This window comes from Zootermopsis nevadensis, unplaced genomic scaffold (assembly GCF_977971745.1).
Source record: "Zootermopsis nevadensis isolate Lab colony 2312 unplaced genomic scaffold, Znev_1.0 Znev_ptg000030l, whole genome shotgun sequence".
Classification (NCBI taxonomy): domain Eukaryota; kingdom Metazoa; phylum Arthropoda; class Insecta; order Blattodea; family Termopsidae; genus Zootermopsis; species Zootermopsis nevadensis.
Window position 1 is genome coordinate 1096708 of NW_028259162.1, and position 19968 is coordinate 1116675.

The 19968-nt window shown below is 36.8% G+C and overlaps 2 protein-coding genes and 1 long non-coding RNA gene across 13 annotated transcripts in view; 2 read left to right on the plus strand and 1 right to left on the minus strand.

Annotated features, from left to right (window-relative positions):
- Positions 1-2206, plus strand: part of Mtp (microsomal triacylglycerol transfer protein) — a 34092-nt gene extending 31886 nt beyond the window's left edge. For all 5 annotated transcript variants that reach the window (XM_022059790.2, XM_022059788.2, XM_022059789.2 and 2 more), the window contains 3 exons: positions 240-394; positions 1555-1722; positions 1852-2206. In XM_022059790.2, coding sequence (XP_021915482.2) covers positions 240-394; positions 1555-1722; positions 1852-1996 — 468 coding nt within the window. In that variant the 3' untranslated portion in view covers positions 1997-2206. The remainder of the gene's footprint in view (positions 1-239; positions 395-1554; positions 1723-1851) is intronic.
- Positions 2207-2356: 150 nt separating this feature from the next.
- On the plus strand, positions 2357-12102 carry LOC110827791 (uncharacterized). Of its 6 annotated transcripts, none has more exons than XM_087359051.1 (6): positions 3183-3921; positions 4233-4379; positions 4827-4909; positions 6066-6096; positions 8588-8670; positions 8898-9759. In XM_087359051.1, the coding sequence occupies exons 2-5, from the start codon at positions 4239-4241 to the stop codon at positions 8657-8659; spliced, it is 327 nt and encodes a 108-aa protein (XP_087215177.1). In that variant the 5' UTR covers positions 3183-3921; positions 4233-4238; the 3' UTR covers positions 8660-8670; positions 8898-9759. The 6 variants fall into 6 exon arrangements, with proteins under 6 accessions (XP_021915488.1, XP_087215177.1, XP_087215175.1 ...); XM_087359049.1 differs by lacking the exon at positions 8898-9759 and adding an exon at positions 11418-11552 and having other exon boundaries at positions 3184-3921; XM_087359050.1 differs by lacking the exon at positions 8898-9759 and having other exon boundaries at positions 3184-3921; positions 8588-8765.
- On the minus strand, positions 6363-11190 carry LOC110827793 (uncharacterized). 2 transcript variants are annotated; one of them, XR_015537959.1, is made up of 3 exons: positions 11062-11190; positions 9382-9731; positions 6363-8729 (listed from the first exon to the last, which is right to left on the minus strand). It is a non-coding gene; the product is annotated as an uncharacterized LOC110827793 (long non-coding RNA). The 2 variants fall into 2 exon arrangements; XR_002542470.2 differs by lacking the exon at positions 11062-11190 and adding an exon at positions 10356-10675.
- Positions 12103-19968: the final 7866 nt, after the last annotated feature.

Sequence of the window (19968 nt, forward strand, 5' to 3'; positions counted from 1 at the left end):
TTTCAGGTTGTCCGTACTGTAGTTTCTTTAAGCTTGAGCAATCTTGAAGTTATTTTAGAATCTTATATATAAAGATATTTTGGAATCCCTCGAGGAAATAATTAAAATGTCAGCTTCGGTAATTCTGCAGGTAGCGATGAACGACGGCACATACGGGCCTCAACACGGGAAGAGCCACACCACACTCTTCCGTAACATTATAATGTAATGTTTATATTAATTAGATGCTTTTATTTCAGACACTGGCACTGCTGCAAGACCATCTGCAATACCTGCCCCTTCAATCTGGATTCATCGCTGAATTAAACCTGATGGGGGTTGTGTCGTTTGATCTGTCAGGACAGATTCAGCTCAGCTTATGGAACAGAAATGCACATTCACTTGTTGAGAAAAAGTATGTTTAGTTCATTGCAGTAGCTCAAGACACTTCCTCATACAAAGTATGTTGATAATCTGCTGAAATATTCTTCTTCTTCTTCTATGGCTCTCCGGTCCGTATTCGGTCCATGACCTCCTCAATTCTCCTCTTCCATTCGGTCCTCTGTTAGGTCCGATTGTCCGAGGCTTTGATCTAGGTTTCGGAAAACATCTTCCTTTTTACGGTGCAAGGTTGTTAGCCTTGCGACCAACCCCCAACCTGGAGTACCAGGGTACCTGTCTTAGTCTGACCTCTCCCCCTCGACCAATCTGGATAGGGAGCCCCTACCAGTAGCTCTTGGGGTCACTGAGGTACTCAAGCCCCACCACCACGACAAGGTGCAGGTACCATTAAGTGGGTCGCAAGGCTAACAACCTTGAATCGTAAAAAGGAAGATGGAAATTGAATTTCAGAGACTCCAGCAAACATGCTTCCTGACATTAAAAATTTGTGAAGAACCCTGAATTTGTAGGTGATACATTCCTCTGAGACATTGAAAACCATCTACAAGATCACACATTGTCATAACTGAGGTCACAATTGATATCTTTTAAAATCTGAAAATTTTGTCTTTTCATGATTACAATGCTGTACTCCCTCTGTATGATATATGTAAAACGCTAACATCATTTTGTATCAACTGTGCTGTCAATCTGTCACCCGAGTGTCGCTGTCCAGCTGACTGTATGTCACACTTGCGTACCACTAAACCCTTAACCTCAGAGTTAAAGTCCAGCCAGCAGCCCCATAGCATGGGAATGTAAATCCCATGTTGCTTTTAATAAAGGTTAAATCTTTCTGTCACCTTTGCGCGACAAGAATACAAAGACAATGTTACTGACGTCTTGAATTAAAGAACTTGGAAATCGTAAGATGAAAATTCATTCTGTACAAAGGTGGAGTAATACCAACTTTTTTGATTGTTTGTATAGATTCTAATATTGACATTCTGTTGACATTTCCTGTGAGCCTATGATCAGATTTAAATATCTAATGTGCGAGGGAAACGTAACGTAAAATATCCGTACTTTGTACAGATGCTTGGACAGATCATCATGTTGAAATAGGAATTGACCCGTATATTCCAACGGAAGAATTGGTGTTATAAAGTAGTGTGTAATACTTGTTTTTTGCAGCGCTGGAATCACGATAACAGGGATAATGAGGGTTGACTCGTCATTTGTGAGGAGTCAAGTGGAGTTCAACATAGCAACAGAGGCCAGACTGAACCTGGTGTCAGATATTGATTTTTACAGCAACGTTGCGCTCTGCCTTCAATTACGATCTCCAGATTCAGTGGTTAAGTGAGTACTGAATTGATATTTAATGGCTGACACAGTTTAATTTCTTAATCAGCTGAATACGTATCACTTGTTCGACAATTTGTATCATGGAGTCGGTCTAATAAAAAAGATCATGTATTAATGTTGCAGACACAACATCTACAAGGTGGAGCGGATCCCTGGCAGTAAACACCGATTACGAAAGGCAAAGTACAGAGTTTCGAAAGTCCCTGGCAAGACGTATGCCCTCAACAGGAAGAACAATGAAATGTGCAATGTTATATTCAAGGAATGAGTTGATGTGAACTGTACAGTGCATTAAAACTACTATGTTGAATTACAGCATGACAAACAAACTGATTGTGTCTCGTCAGGCCACAAAGCAGTTGTTGATGTGTACGAACAGTCTTTGATGGTGCACTCTCTGATTCTCCTGCCAATAATTTATCTACGTGTATTTTTTGTACATAATTGATGCTCAACAAACATTCCTTGTTTACAGGTATTCTTGTTTTTGTTTTAATTTTAAAGCGCCCGAGAAACGTCGAGGGGGAACAACTATTTTGCCACGTACATTTCTCTGTATTTGCTGAAATACATGTGCAATTCTTCCTCTAGATGCCAAGAAAAAAGTGACTTTACATTATATTTGTGAACATTCAATTCCATTAGGTTATAACCATAAATTGTCACTGAAAATTCCATAAGTTTGTTAAATTTCTTATATCTTGCCATGGGTGGTGGTGTACGTGGATATGTACACACTAAAAATAGTGAAACGGACTTGGGGATGTGGGCTAGATTAATTTAGTTCATAAGGAACAGTTGTGGGGTTTTGTGAATGTGGGAATGAATCTTGGGTGCCATGAAAAATGGGGAATTTCTTGACTTGCTTAGCCCATATTAGCTTTTCAAGTTGAACTCTGCTTAATGGGGTTGGTTTTAATTATTTAATGTACACAGATATTTTTCCCCATATTGAGTGCATTTGTATTTTACTGACAAAGTGGTCTCGGTGGTAGACTGGTTGATCAAAATGATGTTGATTTGGAGTTACGTTCTTCAATTGGAGAAACAACAAAATAGAAAAGTAATATAAAAACAGTGGAAAGTGAAAAATTATGTGTCATTTTCAAAGCATAATATTTTATTAATTACAGATTCATTACACAATAATTTTCAAATTTGATGAGGATTACTATTATAACAAGGAAAAAAGTAAGTAGAAATGTAAGATGTATATATAGTGCATTCATCAAAGGAAGATGAAAGAAGAATGGCTGAATTTTTATTTTAATTGACATAACTAATACCCATGCATAAAAAGTGGTTAGACTGCACAGGTGGTAAAATGAGATTAAGGTAAGTGAGTGGCCACTGTGTATATAATGTAGGTTAAAGTCTTGAATACAGAAGCACAGCAATAGGAAGTGTTATATAGTAGCAAGTAGGGTAAGGTAGGCTACTGGAGGTAATATACTGTACTTCATGACCACTGGTGGGTTTTTGGTGTTGTAACGTCATTTACGTGTCTTCGTATGCCAAGAATTTACTGAAAAGGAATTCTTATAACGATTTTGTGTCCAACATGCCGTGACCGTGTTGAATTTTCGGAAATACGAAGACGACAGAAAATAGACTAAAAATGGGTTGCTATATTCCATTTACTATATTAAGCAATAACTGATGTTAATTATTTTATTTTCAGTATGATTAGAGTTTGGAAAACAGAACTTCGACATTATTTTTTATCACATGTTAAAAACAAGTGCACTCATCATCGTATGCGACGCTTTAGTTGTGTGTAGTGGCTTGTAGTCTGTGATTTCATGGCAGTGTACTGCGAAGCTAGAGTACTTTTTATTTGTTATCAACATCTGTAGTGGTAGCAGTGTTTGGCTGGTGAAAATGTCGACTGTTTTGTATCTCCAAGTGAAGTTTTCGTGATCTAACAATACAGAATCATACTTGTAAAAGTAAAGTTTCTGGTTCCTCCCTTTCCCTAACGCTTTCTCAAGGGAATAATAATTTACCGAATCAATCAAATGAGAAAGGATCACGTTAATGGTTTCAGAAACAGCCATAATATGTGGGTTTGTTTGGTACCGAAAACGTAGTCGGCATTGTAACCTCAAAACTTAACCTAACCAGGAAGATTTCGGTCTCAGTGTTCGTGAGCAAGTTATTTTTGTAGATTTTTAAAAGTTACAGATACAACAGGTTAGTAAGGTACATTTTAAGTTTAATAACTGTAGTACCAAAATTTATTTACTAGTTGAAGTTTGGTAAATTGTATTGATTTGTGTTTGATACAGTAAAGAATTTCTAGACAGGATTAAAATGGCCATGTCCCTTTCACAGAACTAGATGACAATTTATATTTAAAATGATAGTGAAAGGTGTTGTGTTTGAAAGCTTTATTTTTCTTTTATGTAAAGGCTTCACAGACAGACAAATAATTTGATAAAAATTCTTGAAGTGACATCTTTTCACTTTTTATAGTTACTCTCTTTTATGGAATTGTTTTACAGTTCAGTATGGATTCAGTCAAAGAGGAATTACATTCAGACAGTGAGGGCTGCCCCATGGTCTTACCTTCTGAAGAAATTTCCTTTGTTATGAAACATGAATTGCTCCTTGACCCTGAAGCAGTCCCTCTAACAGATAACACAAATATGGTGAGATTGTTGAAGTTTTTTTTATTAATTGCATATCATATTGTATTTAATTAATTATATTCTATATTTAATTCGTAAGCTTTCACATAAATGTAGGGAATGTTGCCAGGAAAAAGATGAAAGTATAAGATTACTTCTTTCACTTGCTCATCATTACAGTACAAGTTCTGTTTTTCTTTACTTTGTTTGGAACTTATATAAAGTTGCATCTTTGTGGCTGTGCGAAAATCACGTAAGTTAGCAACAAATGGAATTGTCATTATAAATTACAGTAATCTTGATATATTGCATTTTAAATTTTGTAATTTCACTGATAGGGGTTTCGGCTCTGTTCCACTAAATGCGTGAAAAATAATTAACAGAACAGGAATTCACCTCTGAGATGTATTTTGATATTATTTATAACACACACACATGGGTTTGTGTATTCCTTTTGCTGTGTTACAGGATGACACATGGAATTCTGATATCGTCAAACAGGAAACGGAAGATGAATTAGCTGCAGAGAAAAATGAAGTAATTATGGGCAAGTAAGTTTCTCTTTAACTCAGTCACTTAATTTGGCTCCTGTTTTATGACCTGTCTACTGCGGTGAAATTAATATGTAGTTGTTCTGCCGTTGTCTGTTTAAGCAAGCTGATTTGCTGTTTATTTTGAGCTGTCTCTCTAGAATGTGAATTGTCTAGAGCAAGTACAAGTACAAAATTCTTTAAGGACTTCAAAGTAGGGATTAACATTCAGCTGGACTACATGATACATGACCAATAAAGGTTAATGGATTAACTTCAGCCTCTGAGATGGAGACAGTATCTTTCTATGAAACATTGGCGTCTACCATTGAGCACTGCCCAGCATCACAGCCCTAAAGAACATCAGCAGGGTTGATGGATAATTACGTTCAATTTCTGCAATGGAATGAATGAATAGTATTATGTTACTATTCTAAAATATTCAGTTTTCCTTCAGTTGAGCAGGTTTATGATTAGGTATGCCTTAACACCTTTCTTGATTAAGTTGTAAAATCCACTATTTTTTTGGCCGTGGTTAGTGCCAGATCTATAATGCTGATAAATATACTGAATTTTATGTTGCAGTGGTTAACTCTTTAACCACTGTCGGCTTGCATTTGTGGTAAGTATTATAGAAGTATCCATTTTTTTTCTTCAGTGCTGTATGTCGTCTTTATAAGTCATTCAGGATTTATATTATGGCCCACTGTAATGTAATTCGAAGTTTGAAGCGGTCTTAAATACTTGGCTGCGAGCAATTTCAAGCCAATTATTCCCCATTTTCCTTGTGAATGATTTAAACATTAACCTGCTATGTTTTTCTCAGTTGATAAGTTCTGAAAGTAGCAGGAAGTTCAAAACAAGATTTCCCGTCATGACAGTACTGTAACTCACATTCACAGCGATAATAAACCTTTTATCTTTGAAATTTGTAATAAAATTTATAAATGGAAGTCATACAGGATGGAAAATATACATATGTAATGTGTGTAACAATAGTTTCTGTGTTAAACCTGCTCTTACACAAGCATCATTGAGTAACCTCAAAATGCATTATGACATTCATGCAGGAGACAAACTGTTCACATGTAATTTGTACAGTAACAAGGTTTTACGAAAGATCCTGTGAAATATATTTATCGTATTCACACGTGTCGTGTATCTGTGATGTTTGCAGCAAATGTTCCTCTGATGGCTCGAAATTAAAGGTAAGTTTTCTTGTTCTTGCTGGGAAGTTTTACAAATATTAAATGTACAGGAAGGATTTTAGTAGGGCTTGGAGTCGTACTATTCACGTGCACATTTGGAATAAGACCGTCTGTGTGTGAAGTGTATGAGCCACAATGACGCTCACCAAACATTTTCTCTCCAAAATTTGCGTTGAAATCCTCCTTTTTTTTGGCCATACAGATAAATGTAATACACGTGATAAAGTGTTTTGAAGACGGGACATATTAAGAAAACATTTTGGTCGTAATGGTGTAGTGTGTTCGATTTATAAGAGAGTTTTTATTTGCAATATGAAATAGATTATAAAATTGTGAGGTTAGAACTAATTACTGTGATACCAACATAATATAAAGAAGTGAAATGTAAGTAGACATTATTTGCTTGAACTGATTCTTCACTCACACTAAATTCATGCCCTATTATTACAAGGTTATGTGAAATGACTTTATCTATTTGCCGCATGACAGGAATTTCAGATAGAGTTATTTTGTTGCAGTTGTAATGGAATTTCTTCTATTTTGTGATTAATTCAAGGGGTCAACTTGTCTTTATTTGTGTTATAATGTTATCTTTTATGGTGGGAATTAGGATCAGATATTGAATAATTGAATGATTGAAGGAGGTTTGTCCACTGCATCATAGCCAGAGTATCAAATATTTATCTCTTTTTTTGAGCCAAATACTAGAACAAATGGAGACATTGATCCTTACCTGAACTTATATCTGCTGAAAGGACTTAATACTAATTGATTTGGCACAGTGGTAACAACTGATTTACATTCTGGAGGCACCTGATTTGTTTTCCTTTTATGAACTGACTGACTCGACTCAATTGTTTGAGGTCTCAAAGTAGTGAAGGTGTCAAGAGTAGGTGGATACCTACAAGTCCACATGACATTAAAGCCCAGAAGATCAACAATGGTATCTTGACTGAAGTTCTTCATAGTATTCATCATTCCCTACAGATGAATGCTGGTCTTAAAATAGGCCACAGCCTTTCGAGCAATGTTGTATCGTAACTATTATAGGGAGTCAGTATTGCATTTGGTATCATGATCAGCAGTTGGTATGGTGTCATGAAATAAGTAGGAGTCCAGTTAGTCAAAAGCAATATACTGGGTTATGTCACTGACGTAAACAAACTGTGGACTGTAAAATAAGCAAACAAACTATTAACACTATAATAAAAAGGCACTAGTGCCATACGTGTTTCAACCTCAAGAGGTCATCATCAGTGGCAACAGGGAAATTAATTCATTTAATAAAAATGGTTTAAAATTGGTCTAAATATGGTTTAGAAAACAAATTATGAAGTGGAATATTTTACAAAAGCATATCACGCAACGCTACATTAGATGTTGGTTTCACAGGAGTTGAACTCTGCACTTAGCTGTTGATCCGATGTTCTTATGCATTACATTTGAAATAGTAATTTTAATTACATAGTAAAACAATGAAAATCAACAACGTTGAATTTGTGTGACCATATTTACACTTCTCAATGCAAGTAATTTCAACATTTATTTCCGAGGGTATCATTACTGGTAGTACAATTAAGTCATAAATATGAAACAGAAACAGCAAGGTTTCAATTCCACTGCTGCTGAATAGTTCTGTCATGCTGCAGTCAAGAAGGCTTAGTCTCGATTGAAGAAATTGATCTTTATGTCACTCTGTGGCAATGTTAAGTGATTTCTTGGTTAGTTAGCATTGAAATATTTGTATAAAATAAATCAGCACTGGAAGAGCCACTACAGAACCCACAAATTTAGCAGTGAAAAGGTTAGGTTAGGTTCACTGAATTTAACTTGGTTATTTTATATAAAAAAACTTTCATTTGTCTATAAATATCATTTGAAATATTGCATAATTAATGCTGAGATTTTAAACATATCCTCTCTTGGGAGTTAATCATCAAAAGTATTCTCTTGTTAAAAGCTATAGTTTTCAGAATAGGAATATCATCTTTATGTATGCTGAGCTGGTTCAGTCCAATTAATAACTGTTATCCACCACATAATTCACCTTAATGTAGTCATGTGATCATTTTCTTTTGTGCGTGTCACACTACAGATTTTTGATTATAAAAAAATTCTGATACGGATTACTAATTTCATGTTATGAATAATTTTTTTTAATGTTTTTGTATGTTTTTACTTTGTTTAAGAAGGAATTTAGAATTTTTCATATATAATAAATAAAAGTGTAGCAAAAATTTCTACCATTATGTAATTTCAGGAAGTTGAAGATGCTGATGAAATAAAAATTACAGGTTATGATGACATTCAAAAATCATATTTAATTGTGATGATATTCATTTGTAATTACCTGAATAAAGTTCCCTTGTTTGTATATCAAAAATAATATTCTGAATGGATCTTTTTGCTTCTAAAATATTTTTAGGGCTTTTAATTTGTTTCATTTCTGAAATAATAAACTGTCCAAACTTTTCAATGTGGTCATCAACAGAAGCAGATCTTGGCAGACATAGCTGCGCGCCTTCTAGAACTTCCAGATCCAGTTTGTTTTCTTCATTCTTAGTGCCATCTAAGGTAATTTCCTCATTTTCTTGTATAAATACTTGGTCGAATGAGGTTACTGTCTCAGGGTCCTGAAAGAAAATACAATGTAAATGCTTTGCAAACATTTTTGACTGCAGTGACAATTTAAGTTTAATTAATTCAAGGTACATAACCTTATATTTCCTAATATTCTACTCCTCTATTTTGTGCAAAAAATATTCATACTTCTGAAAACACATTTTTATTATTTATCACAGCAGTGAAGATGTCAGTGTTGGTATTCTGGGTTATAATGCGGTGTGAAACCCAACGTTTTGGAGAAACATACTGCCTCCATCTTCTGGGCTTACCTACAAGTACACATCGTATTACAACCAAGAAGGCCAACACTTCAGTATTAACATTTAACCCTAAGCCAATAAGAAGAGCTTATTAGTGTTTAATTTTTGAGCCTAAGTGAGTTTCATGCGACATTGCGAAAACTGGATGATAAAAAAGGTTTTGGAATTATTAGCTTCATCATCTTTGAATGTGATGTTATTGTGATGTTTTAAAAAAATTGAATTTTTACTGATTTTTTTAAAAAAATTTGGGCCATCTGTATCAACCAAAGGAAGCAGACCACGTGTTATCTTCATAATTCGTTCATGGGATATGACGAATGTCTTTTACAACAATAAAAGGTGGCACGTCTTGTGTAAATAATTTTATGTTTGTCACTGGTGCTTTGTTTAAACTTACAGTTAATTTTTTGTTGATAAGTGAAGAAAATTCAATATCAGTTGATCTTGAATCTTTCGGTGATGCGTGAGAAGCTGGCAGTTGAACTGAAGTTGTGGGTTGTGAAGTGGACGATTGAGCTGATGATATCGAAGATAGTAACACCACAGTTGGATGGTTAGAAGTTAAGTGTTTCTTTAAATTTGAAGTTGTCGACTTATAAGATAGTTTTCGTTTGCACACGTTACATATTGCGACAGAGTGACCTTCAATAGTAGTAAAGAAATTCCATAACTTGCTGTGTTTCTGCCGTTTTGATGACTGAGCCATGCTCGCTGAATCACAGACTTGCACTGAAGCTGTAATCAGAACTGAAATAAATTCAGCATAAAAAAATTATGGAATGCAGTTTGTCAAAATGAATATTATCAACAGTGTGAAAGCAGCAGGTTTGTAAGTGTACTGACAAATGAAGAATCTGGTAGGTAAACTATGTGCTAAAAGCCTAGCAAAGAAGAAACAGACAAATCAGTATCAATATTTTCGGAAATTTAAAATGTACTGAAGTGAGGAGAGAGAGAAAGGAAATGATTGGAGACGAGCGTGCCTTCTATTCCACTGTTGTCAGTTGTGGTTCTCCAGGAAATAATTGGTTGAGAGCTATTGGCCAACGAAATCTAAACAATGACTCCAGTAACCATTACAAGGCAGTTACAGTTCCAGTGATTCAAATAACTCCAATGAGTACCTGATTATCGACGACTTCACTGCAGCTATTAGCCAGTGGAACAACAATAACTCCGGCAGTTATCAGTTCAGTGTTTCATGTAACTCCAGCGAGTACATGATTACCGGTAATTTTTTTCCCAGTCAAGAAAGACCGTTTTGAGGTTATGTTCTATATTTTAACGGAGTTTGTTAGACGGGGCCGGTACTGTGTTCTGTCAGTAAAAACTAAAACAAAAAAAGGTTTCGTTCGCAACTTAAGTACTTACTGTAGCTATTAGCCAGTTATATGCAGTGACTCCAATAACCGCTCTTCAGTAATGGAGTTAAGTGGCAATGACTTTCGAGTAGCAGTGATCCAATCACTGTTATCAGTGTATGGCGCATCGCTAGAAATTAACTTTTACGTCGCCGAGCAGAACACCGCCATATAGATCGTACCATCAACTTTATGGTAGGTATAATGGCAGGCTGTTATGAGTACAGTAATGAATATTGAGGTTTCTTAAAAGAAAAGAATTACTTGAGCATCTTAGTATGTATCAGTTTCTAAAGGAAGACTTTACGCCATGAACTTCGTTACTGATCCAGTTAGCAGTATTTTCATATGTAAATCAGAGACTCTTACAGTGTATGACGACTTTCCAATAAAACAAAGTGAACTAAATGAAAATATACGGAAAATTAAAAACGTAACTGATTTAATTTAGTTACAAAAGTCTGTTTTTTACAAAGAGAGATGACTAGCGCTTTCAGCGTCTTGTTTTATTTTGCTCCTCTGTTCTTATCGAATAAGTTTTTCTACGTGTGTCGTTAAATAGGTCTGATGTTTTAGTTCTTTACGTCACTGTTCAGAGGCCAACTGTTCTTGGTCAGTCAACTTTCTACGTCCAGCCCCACCCTTGAAAATCTTCGTCTTAAAATCGATCATAATAGTTTTCATAATCGTAATATATCGAATAAGTATCACTTTACCTTGTTGGTGTTGGTAATTCAAATACTTGATAACTTCTTTTTTCACTTTTCTGATATTTTAGGCCAACTGTCAATCAATTTTTAATAATGCGACGTGCCGCTTATAGAGCAGTGATAATGCGACTGGCTTGGTAGTGCAGCATTATTTGTTTACTCGGCATTGTTGTGTTCCTCAACAATGCCGAGTAAACAAATATCTGTTGACATTGTTGATGACGTCATTTCTTGAAGAAAACGAGGAATCACAAATTTTTTTGTCTAGAAAGTAAAACACTGTAGAATGTAATAGCTACATAAAATATAAAACTGCAGGAGACATATCTGGTGTTAGTACATTGTATTCTCTTTCTCCACAGTGAAGTGCAGTTGACATGTCATCAAGAAGAGTTTGTTTTAGGCGGTTCACTGCCCAGAGAATTTCGCATTGGTGACGTAAGTCCAGTAGATTGTAGTGGAAGGGCTGATTTTATTCACATGAGTAAAAAATCATATAAATGTGAGTTGTGTACTAAGGAGTTTAAGAAAATAGGGTGCTTTGTGCGCCACAAAGCTACTCACACTATCGAAGAATCATATGTCTGTGACTTTTGTAATAGAAGGTTTTCCAGAAAGGCATATCTCAAAGCACATATTCGAACTCATACTGGAGAAAAGCCCTATGGGTGTTTGAAATGCAGTAAGATTTTCTCAACTAGTTCTGCACTTAGTAGGCACACACATACACATCTTTACTCTCATGCTGAAGAAAAGTCCTACAAGTGTGAGGTGTGCAGTAAAATTTTTACAACTAGTTCTGCACTTTATGGCCACACCCGAATACATTCAATATGGAGTATTCAAAGTTGAACTATTTTTTTTTTAGAATTTTATATATATTGTACACAGTTAATGAATGACAAAGTATTTACGTATATTTGTATTAGGTGGTCAAAAGCTATTTATGTGATTGAACAGGATTGAATTGAAGTCCTTATAGTAATAAACCCTGTAACCCATGTGAAAACTTATTACAGTTTCAAAATGAATATATTATTTTCTTCACATTGTCTACTGCCAAGTTTCTCACAAATTTCAAATTAGAATCCACACAGATAAATAATGTGTACGCTGACTAACCAACCAAGGAATAATGAAGAGGGCTGTGTTTTCTGGTTGATAATGACTGACATTTCAGAGGCTACCTTGATGAAGGCAGTAAGTACCTCTTAATTGTGGTTCGGTATTAGCACAACATCCAAGAGGACAGCGACAGTCTGTGAGAGTATGAAATAAAAACCAAGGAACAGCTTCGCGGTACAGTGATCGTGTGCACCCGCAGCTGAATTTCAGCATTACACAGGTTTTGATTTATTTATTGGTCCAATCCATAATCCAAAATTGTTTGACGTACATGCGACTGGTCACTGTAATGTGTAGTTTCACCCTGAACTAACATATACTGTTACCAGATTTGGATTTCACAACCAGAAAAAAATTGATAATGGATCAGTTTTATAATGGATACCATCTCTTTTCCCCTTCTGAATTCTCATTGTCTTTTTCCTCTTCACCACTCTCATACACACTTCTTTTGTTTGTACCCTTCTGTTTCCTCTCATAACCCCTTTCCCACATCCCTTTTTTCATTTGCTCCAAATCTTTCAATAACCTTCACCATTCTGTGCTGTCTGTGTTCTGCGAAGTGTAACACACGCTTCATGAATCAGCTAAAAGATATTCTGTACCATGCTTACAGAAGTGGAAAATATTTAAACCAGAGAGAATGGTGTACCATTTTATTGTTTTCATGTTCGGTGCTGTGTGCTGCACGTCTTCACCTTCATTATTGTCCAGTGTTCAGTGGTAAAGTAAAAATTAAGGTAAGTTGGTATTCTTCATTTGGCAATTAGGTTGAGGTTATGATGCTGAAAGATTATATGGAATGTGACAAGACAGCAAAATCATCACATCTATTAAGAAGCAAATCCAGAATACAGGACTGAATATTTTTTCGTTAACGGTTTTACATGAAGGTAATGAATTTATTTTTGCGTAGACGTGGATTTTTATTTTGAAAGTGACGTAATTCTTTATTTTGGTTTGTGTCCACCTTATGCTGCCATCTATGTGGTATAAATTAGTACTAAAATCCGTTTTACTTCGAACGATTGAAATGTCACGTTTCTGCAATTTGCAAATTCTTTATTTCATAGTTTGTTGTTAAGCTGGTAGTCGTTTATATAGTCGTCCTTTGACAAATTAACAACTAAAATTGTAAACTTAGGGCTAAGGGTATATAATTCTTTGTGTAAATGTTTCGCGTGATAGTTTTAGATCTAAATAAGTTTTCTATGTTAAGTGCCATGTTTTTTTGGGACGATGGTTTAAAAAATTCACACCAGGATCGTGAGTGGAGGCCTGCATCTCCGAATTTAATACGAGTATTTTGAGTATTTTTTGGTAATGAAGCATGCTGATAGACGAGCACTAATGTGCGTGCGATTTATATTAAAACTAATAAATTACCCGCAAAGAATGATGGGAGAATCTGAAGTAGTGAACACGCAGTGTTAATATTATCTCATAAAGCTTAAAATCATTTTCAGCTTTAAATGTTATTCCATAAGGCACAAAATCCCCTGACAGCAAATGGACATCAATCAACCTAGCTGATAAAAATTGTATTTGAGTTTCTTAGGACAGTGGCTGCATTCTCAAGTGGGACTGTACTGACAAGCCACGCAGTGTTTCTCTTTGCTGACTCTTCGTAACCACATACCATGCAAAGAATATCTCGTCTTTGCTGACGTATCCCCCCCACTCCTCAGAGTCGGTGCAATCGAGCATTACTAGTCACGTGATGAGTGGTAGCTGCTTACGTGACGGAGGGAGACTGTCAAATGTCAGCGTGTGACAGCTCATTTAAATAATTCGGAAATTGCCTTAGTCTTACCGTATTCCGTTTACAAATTTGATCTTTTCGTGTTTATATTGAAGACAAAGTGTTTATTTAAGTGAACCCAGGGCATTGAAGCTTCTATCTGGATTATTCGGTAAGTTATGATTTTTATGGTTACACGAAGAATGTAAGATTACATAATTTGGTGGAATTATTGATAGCATTAAGCTCGTAATGTCTTGTACCAAATACTCAGAGACTGTACACAATTGTGTTTTACTTGCAATAGAGCTATTTTTGTGAATGTATAAATATAGTACGCTCAGCTAGTCAAATCCCACGCTAATTTAACTTTGCTCCTTAGACAAATGAGTCAGATTATCTGGTGAATGTTTTAATTAGTCAATCAGACCGTCACATAATTAATAACGCAGTTAATTAGTAAATTATTAGATGATAAAGTTGCGTCATATTGTGATAAATATATATTTGTTTAAATCTTGTCAGTCTAATCACAATAAAATTCCTATTAAATATTAAAATATTACTATAATTAACATTTAAATATTTAAAATATATTAAATGATGTTCTCTATCGAAATGTTCGATTTACATTAGATAATCACGTTTTTACACGACAGTAAATTATTTCAATCAGATATTTAATTCGCTAGTTAATCAGTGATTAGCTAATAAAATAGTTTATTTTCTAGTAGTTCAGAAGTCTCCACAGAAAGATTATCGCTGATAATCTGAAGCTCCGATTTACGAATTAATTCGTGCTCTGTCCTCACCCCTCGTCTGTTTGTAGTGAGCGAGGTGGGGGGTGGACTGTGAGCAGACAGGGTGGCTAACTCTTAATTTACCGAGATTAAGTGAAATGAAGGCTCTGTCCCATGTGGGCCGCGTGGTTTTACTCAATTAGCAAACTCCTCTCTTCCTTTTGAAAGTATAATTTTTAATTAAAAGAAAGACAATCAGGCGCGCTATACAACCCTGCCTTACTAATAAGGTGGGTGAGCTAGAAGTCTTCCAACCTGTGGTTCGCGCATCAAGCTTTGCACCCTTAAATGGAGATACGCAATGGGCTTTTCTTTATTTAACGACACTTGTTTAGCTACACAGGGTTAATGACTGATGAACTTTGAAGGAAACATCGTAAACTACCCCAAGGGACTAAACTACCTAAGTAACTGGTCTTTTGGTAGCACAACCTGAAGGTTCAACCCCGCTAATACCAAATCCCGCTATTGGACACGATCCCGAGCCAGTTTAATCCATAACCTTAGAACCTGTTCGCCTAAGATCCGTCTGAATCCATGACCGCGTACATAAAGACGTAAATGGGAGAATAATATTACAGGTATCTTAAAGAAGCTGTAAGTTTCGTAAATCCGAGAAATATCTTGATCTCGCGGCCCCCCATTTGAAAACCCTCGCCGTATTGTAGTGTTTCTGTACCAGTTTCGTTACTGCCAAGTCTTGTTTTTCTTTGGTGCAGTTGCGAAGATGTCGAGACGAATTTTATCCTTGGCTAACGTGATGTAGGAGGGGAGTGTGGTGACGTTAGCGATAATGAGCGCTATTTGTCGAGTTGAACGTAACCTCTACGTTATATATTCTTAATTTGTGTTTTATTCTACGTAATTTATATTTCAGACTCGCCTTGCAATTCGTTTTAATTCTCATTCAACATTTTTATTCTCTTTAGTTCGTAAGAGAGCTATTTTTCTTTTGTGAAGAAGATACCTCACTTCTTGGTTACTTTAAGTAAGACCGCATTCATAATTTAAAACTGGAGTTAGCTTCTGCACAAAGCCAAATTCAATTACTGAAACAAAAACCAATCGAATTCGGTAGTTGCGTGTCTACACGACAGAGGTCGCACATGCTATTTCTCGATACTTTAAAAGGTAATGACTTACGAGATAAATCAAACAGCTGATTTGGCTTTTTCGATGCCATGAACGATGACATCTGGTCTCAATAATAATCGATGTTTAATAAGATGATAAGATAAGATGTAAAAAAGTGATGTTCTAATGTAAATCGAACATTTCGATAGAGAATATCATTTAATATATTTTAAATATTTAAATGTTAATTATGATAATATTTTAATATTTTTAATAGGAATTTTATTGTGATTAGACTTACAAGATTTAAACAAATAAACAAATAGATGTTTAATAAGTTGTCCAAAAATTGAAATTATAAATGGATCTTTTCATCATCTGAACACATTGATATCCAGGAATCGAACCACACTCTCCAGCATCTTTACTGACAATATGGGGTTGATGCAGCGTCTCTAAACAGGGTGTGGTGGCACAATCCGTTTGCGAAGGCTTGAATGTGAGTGGAATTAATGCTAAAGAACTGTGGTAAAAATGAGAATTCTGGATAGGACGACTTCAAGGCATCCATTATTCATAAGACTGGAGCGAAATGTTGGGGGCTGTTGATAATTAAACGCCCTCTTCCCCCCCTTGTATCGAGTGTCCCCTCCTCTCAAATAAATTATAAGAGACTTGGCTTGAAACATCTTTACCACCGCCTCCTTGATCTCGTCACAGTTGATACACAGCGACTTGTATCTTCAGCGTACAAAACTTTTAGGTTATGTAACGTGAAATGTATTGTCATGAAGGAACTTGCTGCGTTCTTGTTCGCGGTATAAGTAATTGAACCGACTTCGAACCTCAAGTCGCTTATGTGGCATTTTCCATTCATGAAACATTTGAACCAATGGACGGGAATTAAGTACAGGTGATTATATTACGACGATGTATCAACTGCGAAGGTGTGTTCCATTCATAAGCTTTGAACTAGGTGACGGGATTAGAGTTTAAATGTTTGGCTGTGTCATGACGATGTATTTACTACGGTGGTTATGTAATGTAGAATGATATATGGTAAGGTGATTATGAATGATGAATAATGAAGCTTATGGGAGAAATTAGTTGTGACGTAGACCTTTCATTATCCAGCTTATCAGGTGTATTATAAGTTACTGTTATGTGAGGAAGTTAGGAGGAGACTAAATTCCGGAAATGCTTGCAACTTCTCAGTCCAAGATATTTTGTTTTCCCGTCTGATTTCTAAGAACCTGAAAATTAAAGTATACAAAACAATAATCTTGCCTGTTGTTTTGTATGGGTGCGAAACATGGTCTCTCACTCAGAGGGAGGAACAAAGATTGCAGGTGTTTGAGGAGGATATTTGGGCCTAGGAGAGAAGACGATGGGGCGTGGAGAAAACTGTACAATGACGAGCTTAAAAATCTGTACTCCTCCCCCAGTATTGTAAGGGTGATTAAGTCGAGAAGAATGAGATGGGCGGGGAATGTAGCACGCATGGATGGGACAAGAGGTGTTCACCGGGAAGCCTGAGGGGAAGAGGCCTCTGGGGAGACCTAGACGTAGATGGGAGGATAATCTCAGGCGGGATCTATGGGAGATAGGAGTTGAAGGAGACTGGATTTTGTTGGCCCAGGACAGGGTCCGGTGGAGGGCTTTGGTTAATTCGGTGATGAACCTTCGGGTTCGGTAAGCCATCTAGTTAGTTAGTTAGTTATAAGAGTTTTAAATGTCGTGAAATTGGATTTTATAAGCTTAAAAATGTGCTCCTTGTCGAATTTCGTTGGATGTACACCAAATTCTTCTGATCTCCCGTTGGAAATCTGTTATCATGTTGGCTGTTTGCAGACGTTACTAAGGACCAGACTGTTTAGTATTGCCCTTCACCAGATATTATTATTAAATATTATTAAGACGAGTTTGGGCATGGTAGAGACTTCTGTAGTTCCGTAACGGGGCACAAGATGATTTCAAGAAGAGTGCATCAGACCCAAAGTGTAAATTAACTCACTGACTCATCTGTGACGCAATTACAGGAGAAATGCTTGTGTAATAATAAGAAGACGGCTACCTCCTCTGTATCTTGATGTTCTTATAAAAGAAATTGGAAAGAAACTTCAGGAAATGGAGCTTATGTGGCTAGAACACTCCCTCACCCCCATCACACCCCTACAAAGAGTAATTTTTAGAATGGCATTCACCCTACTCGGAGTTTGAGGAGGGGGGTGGTTTATGATGAAGTGACTGCGTTCTCCGCTCGCTCTGACGGCTGCTAGACGAATCAGGCGCGGTTATTAACCTGTGGGTCTAAGTTTTGTGAAAACTGCTTATAGCGGAATTATTAGTTACATGAACACCATCATCCCATATTGACCTGTCATAATACCGACGCCTCAAACACTGCTCTTTGTGCATTTCTTGTTTCCCCCTCTTTGTCCTTTATGTGATCGTTTTAATAATATTAGACCATTAGTCCAGGTTATGAAGCTCCGCGTTGTGTAATTTTCTCTTGTGATTTCCTGACGCTTGTGTTCAGACGTCCTTATTTTTCTCGGCGGAACGAAGTGAACTGCTGTCTGCTCGTGAGACATTAAGTTTCCTGAACTTCGGAAGCTTATGCAATCTTCTCGCGGGCAGAGCTTTGGATATTCAAAGTGTCCGTGGTAAGTGAGAAGAACTATGTAACAGGGTACCGAAATTGGCTCTTACCTTCTAATAAGAAGCGGAAACGAGGATATGTCACTTTTCCGCGCCAGCCCTTCAAACAGAAGACGGTCACTAAGCGCCTAGGAGCCCCTAATTTCTGCTTTTGCATTTTACGCGGAACATTTATACTTGATATGAAAATAATGATTTTGTGTTTCCATGTGGTCTTTATTGGTTTATGTAGGCTTGAAAATATTAAAATAAAACGTGGTAGCCCGTGAAATATGGCGTTGGACGGGCGAAATGTCATGGAAACACAAAGCGGTCGCCCTCATCATTCTGGTCTATCGTCACTTTCGTTCACAGAATATTGCAGATTTTAGATAATGCGATTTAAAGTGTATCAATAAATATTTAGAAGAAATGTTTAAGAGATCAAGTATTTGGGAAAGACAGGAAAAATCAAAATTACACTCGCGAAGAAATTAAGATCTGATACCGGGTTCTCACGGCTACTAATACGACAGCCATACGCCTTCTGGTATGCGCGGTACAGTCTGGTGCATTAGCTGCGCGTTGAAGAGACGAGAAATGTATTTATTATTTATTTAGTTTTCTGTCTTACGACAGGTCCATATGAACAGGATCCTTCCATCCTTTTCTCGGACTGGGACCTGTTCATATACGTTCTTGGCAGATGATCCAGAAGTGGTTTGCCATTGCCTTCTTCTGTGTGTGAATGGAGTAATTGTTGGGATGCCACGGAGGAAAACTCCGTGTTGCCTAGACCACGGCCTTGCCCAACACAAGTTATAAATTCGGGCACCGCCGGGAATCGAACCCGAGACCCCCAGGTTTACAAGGCCAGCGTTCTGACCGCTAGACCACCGTGGCGGTTGAGAAATGTATACAAAATGCTGATTGTAACACCTGAATTGGGAGGCTATTTGGGAGCGCAAGGCGTAGATGGGAGGATAATATTAAAATGCAAATAATAACCTGTGAGGATATGGACTGGATTTAATGTGCCTTTGGGTCGGGAGAGGTGCGGGGATTCTTGTCAGGTGGTAACGATCCTTCGGGTTTTATGAAAGGTTAATAGTTTCTTGAAATCTGTACGATTATCGGCTGAGAAGAACTTGACGGCTTTGAAGTCAGAAGAAAGGATTTATGCCGGTTTAAGCTGGCTGAATATCGCGTCCAATTGTGAGCGATTATTGCAGTGTACGATGTATTCACTCTTGCTTCCTGAAGATGGCAGGCTGTGTCATCTAATTACTGCGTGAGATGGTGGTGCCTTGTTCACATACGTCCGTGTTTATTTCAACGCATGCCTTGACCATAAATTTCAGCGATTCTCATCTCATCCCACGCCATATTTTCTCAAAGCGGATGATTGTGAGGATAGAGTTATTGTGCATACGTGTGCGTGCGTGCGTGCGTGTGTTCGGGGTCAGACACGGGGAAAGAAACGGAGGGAGAGATCTTGGTGGAACCGTATAAATGTTTGATCCCCTTGGCACG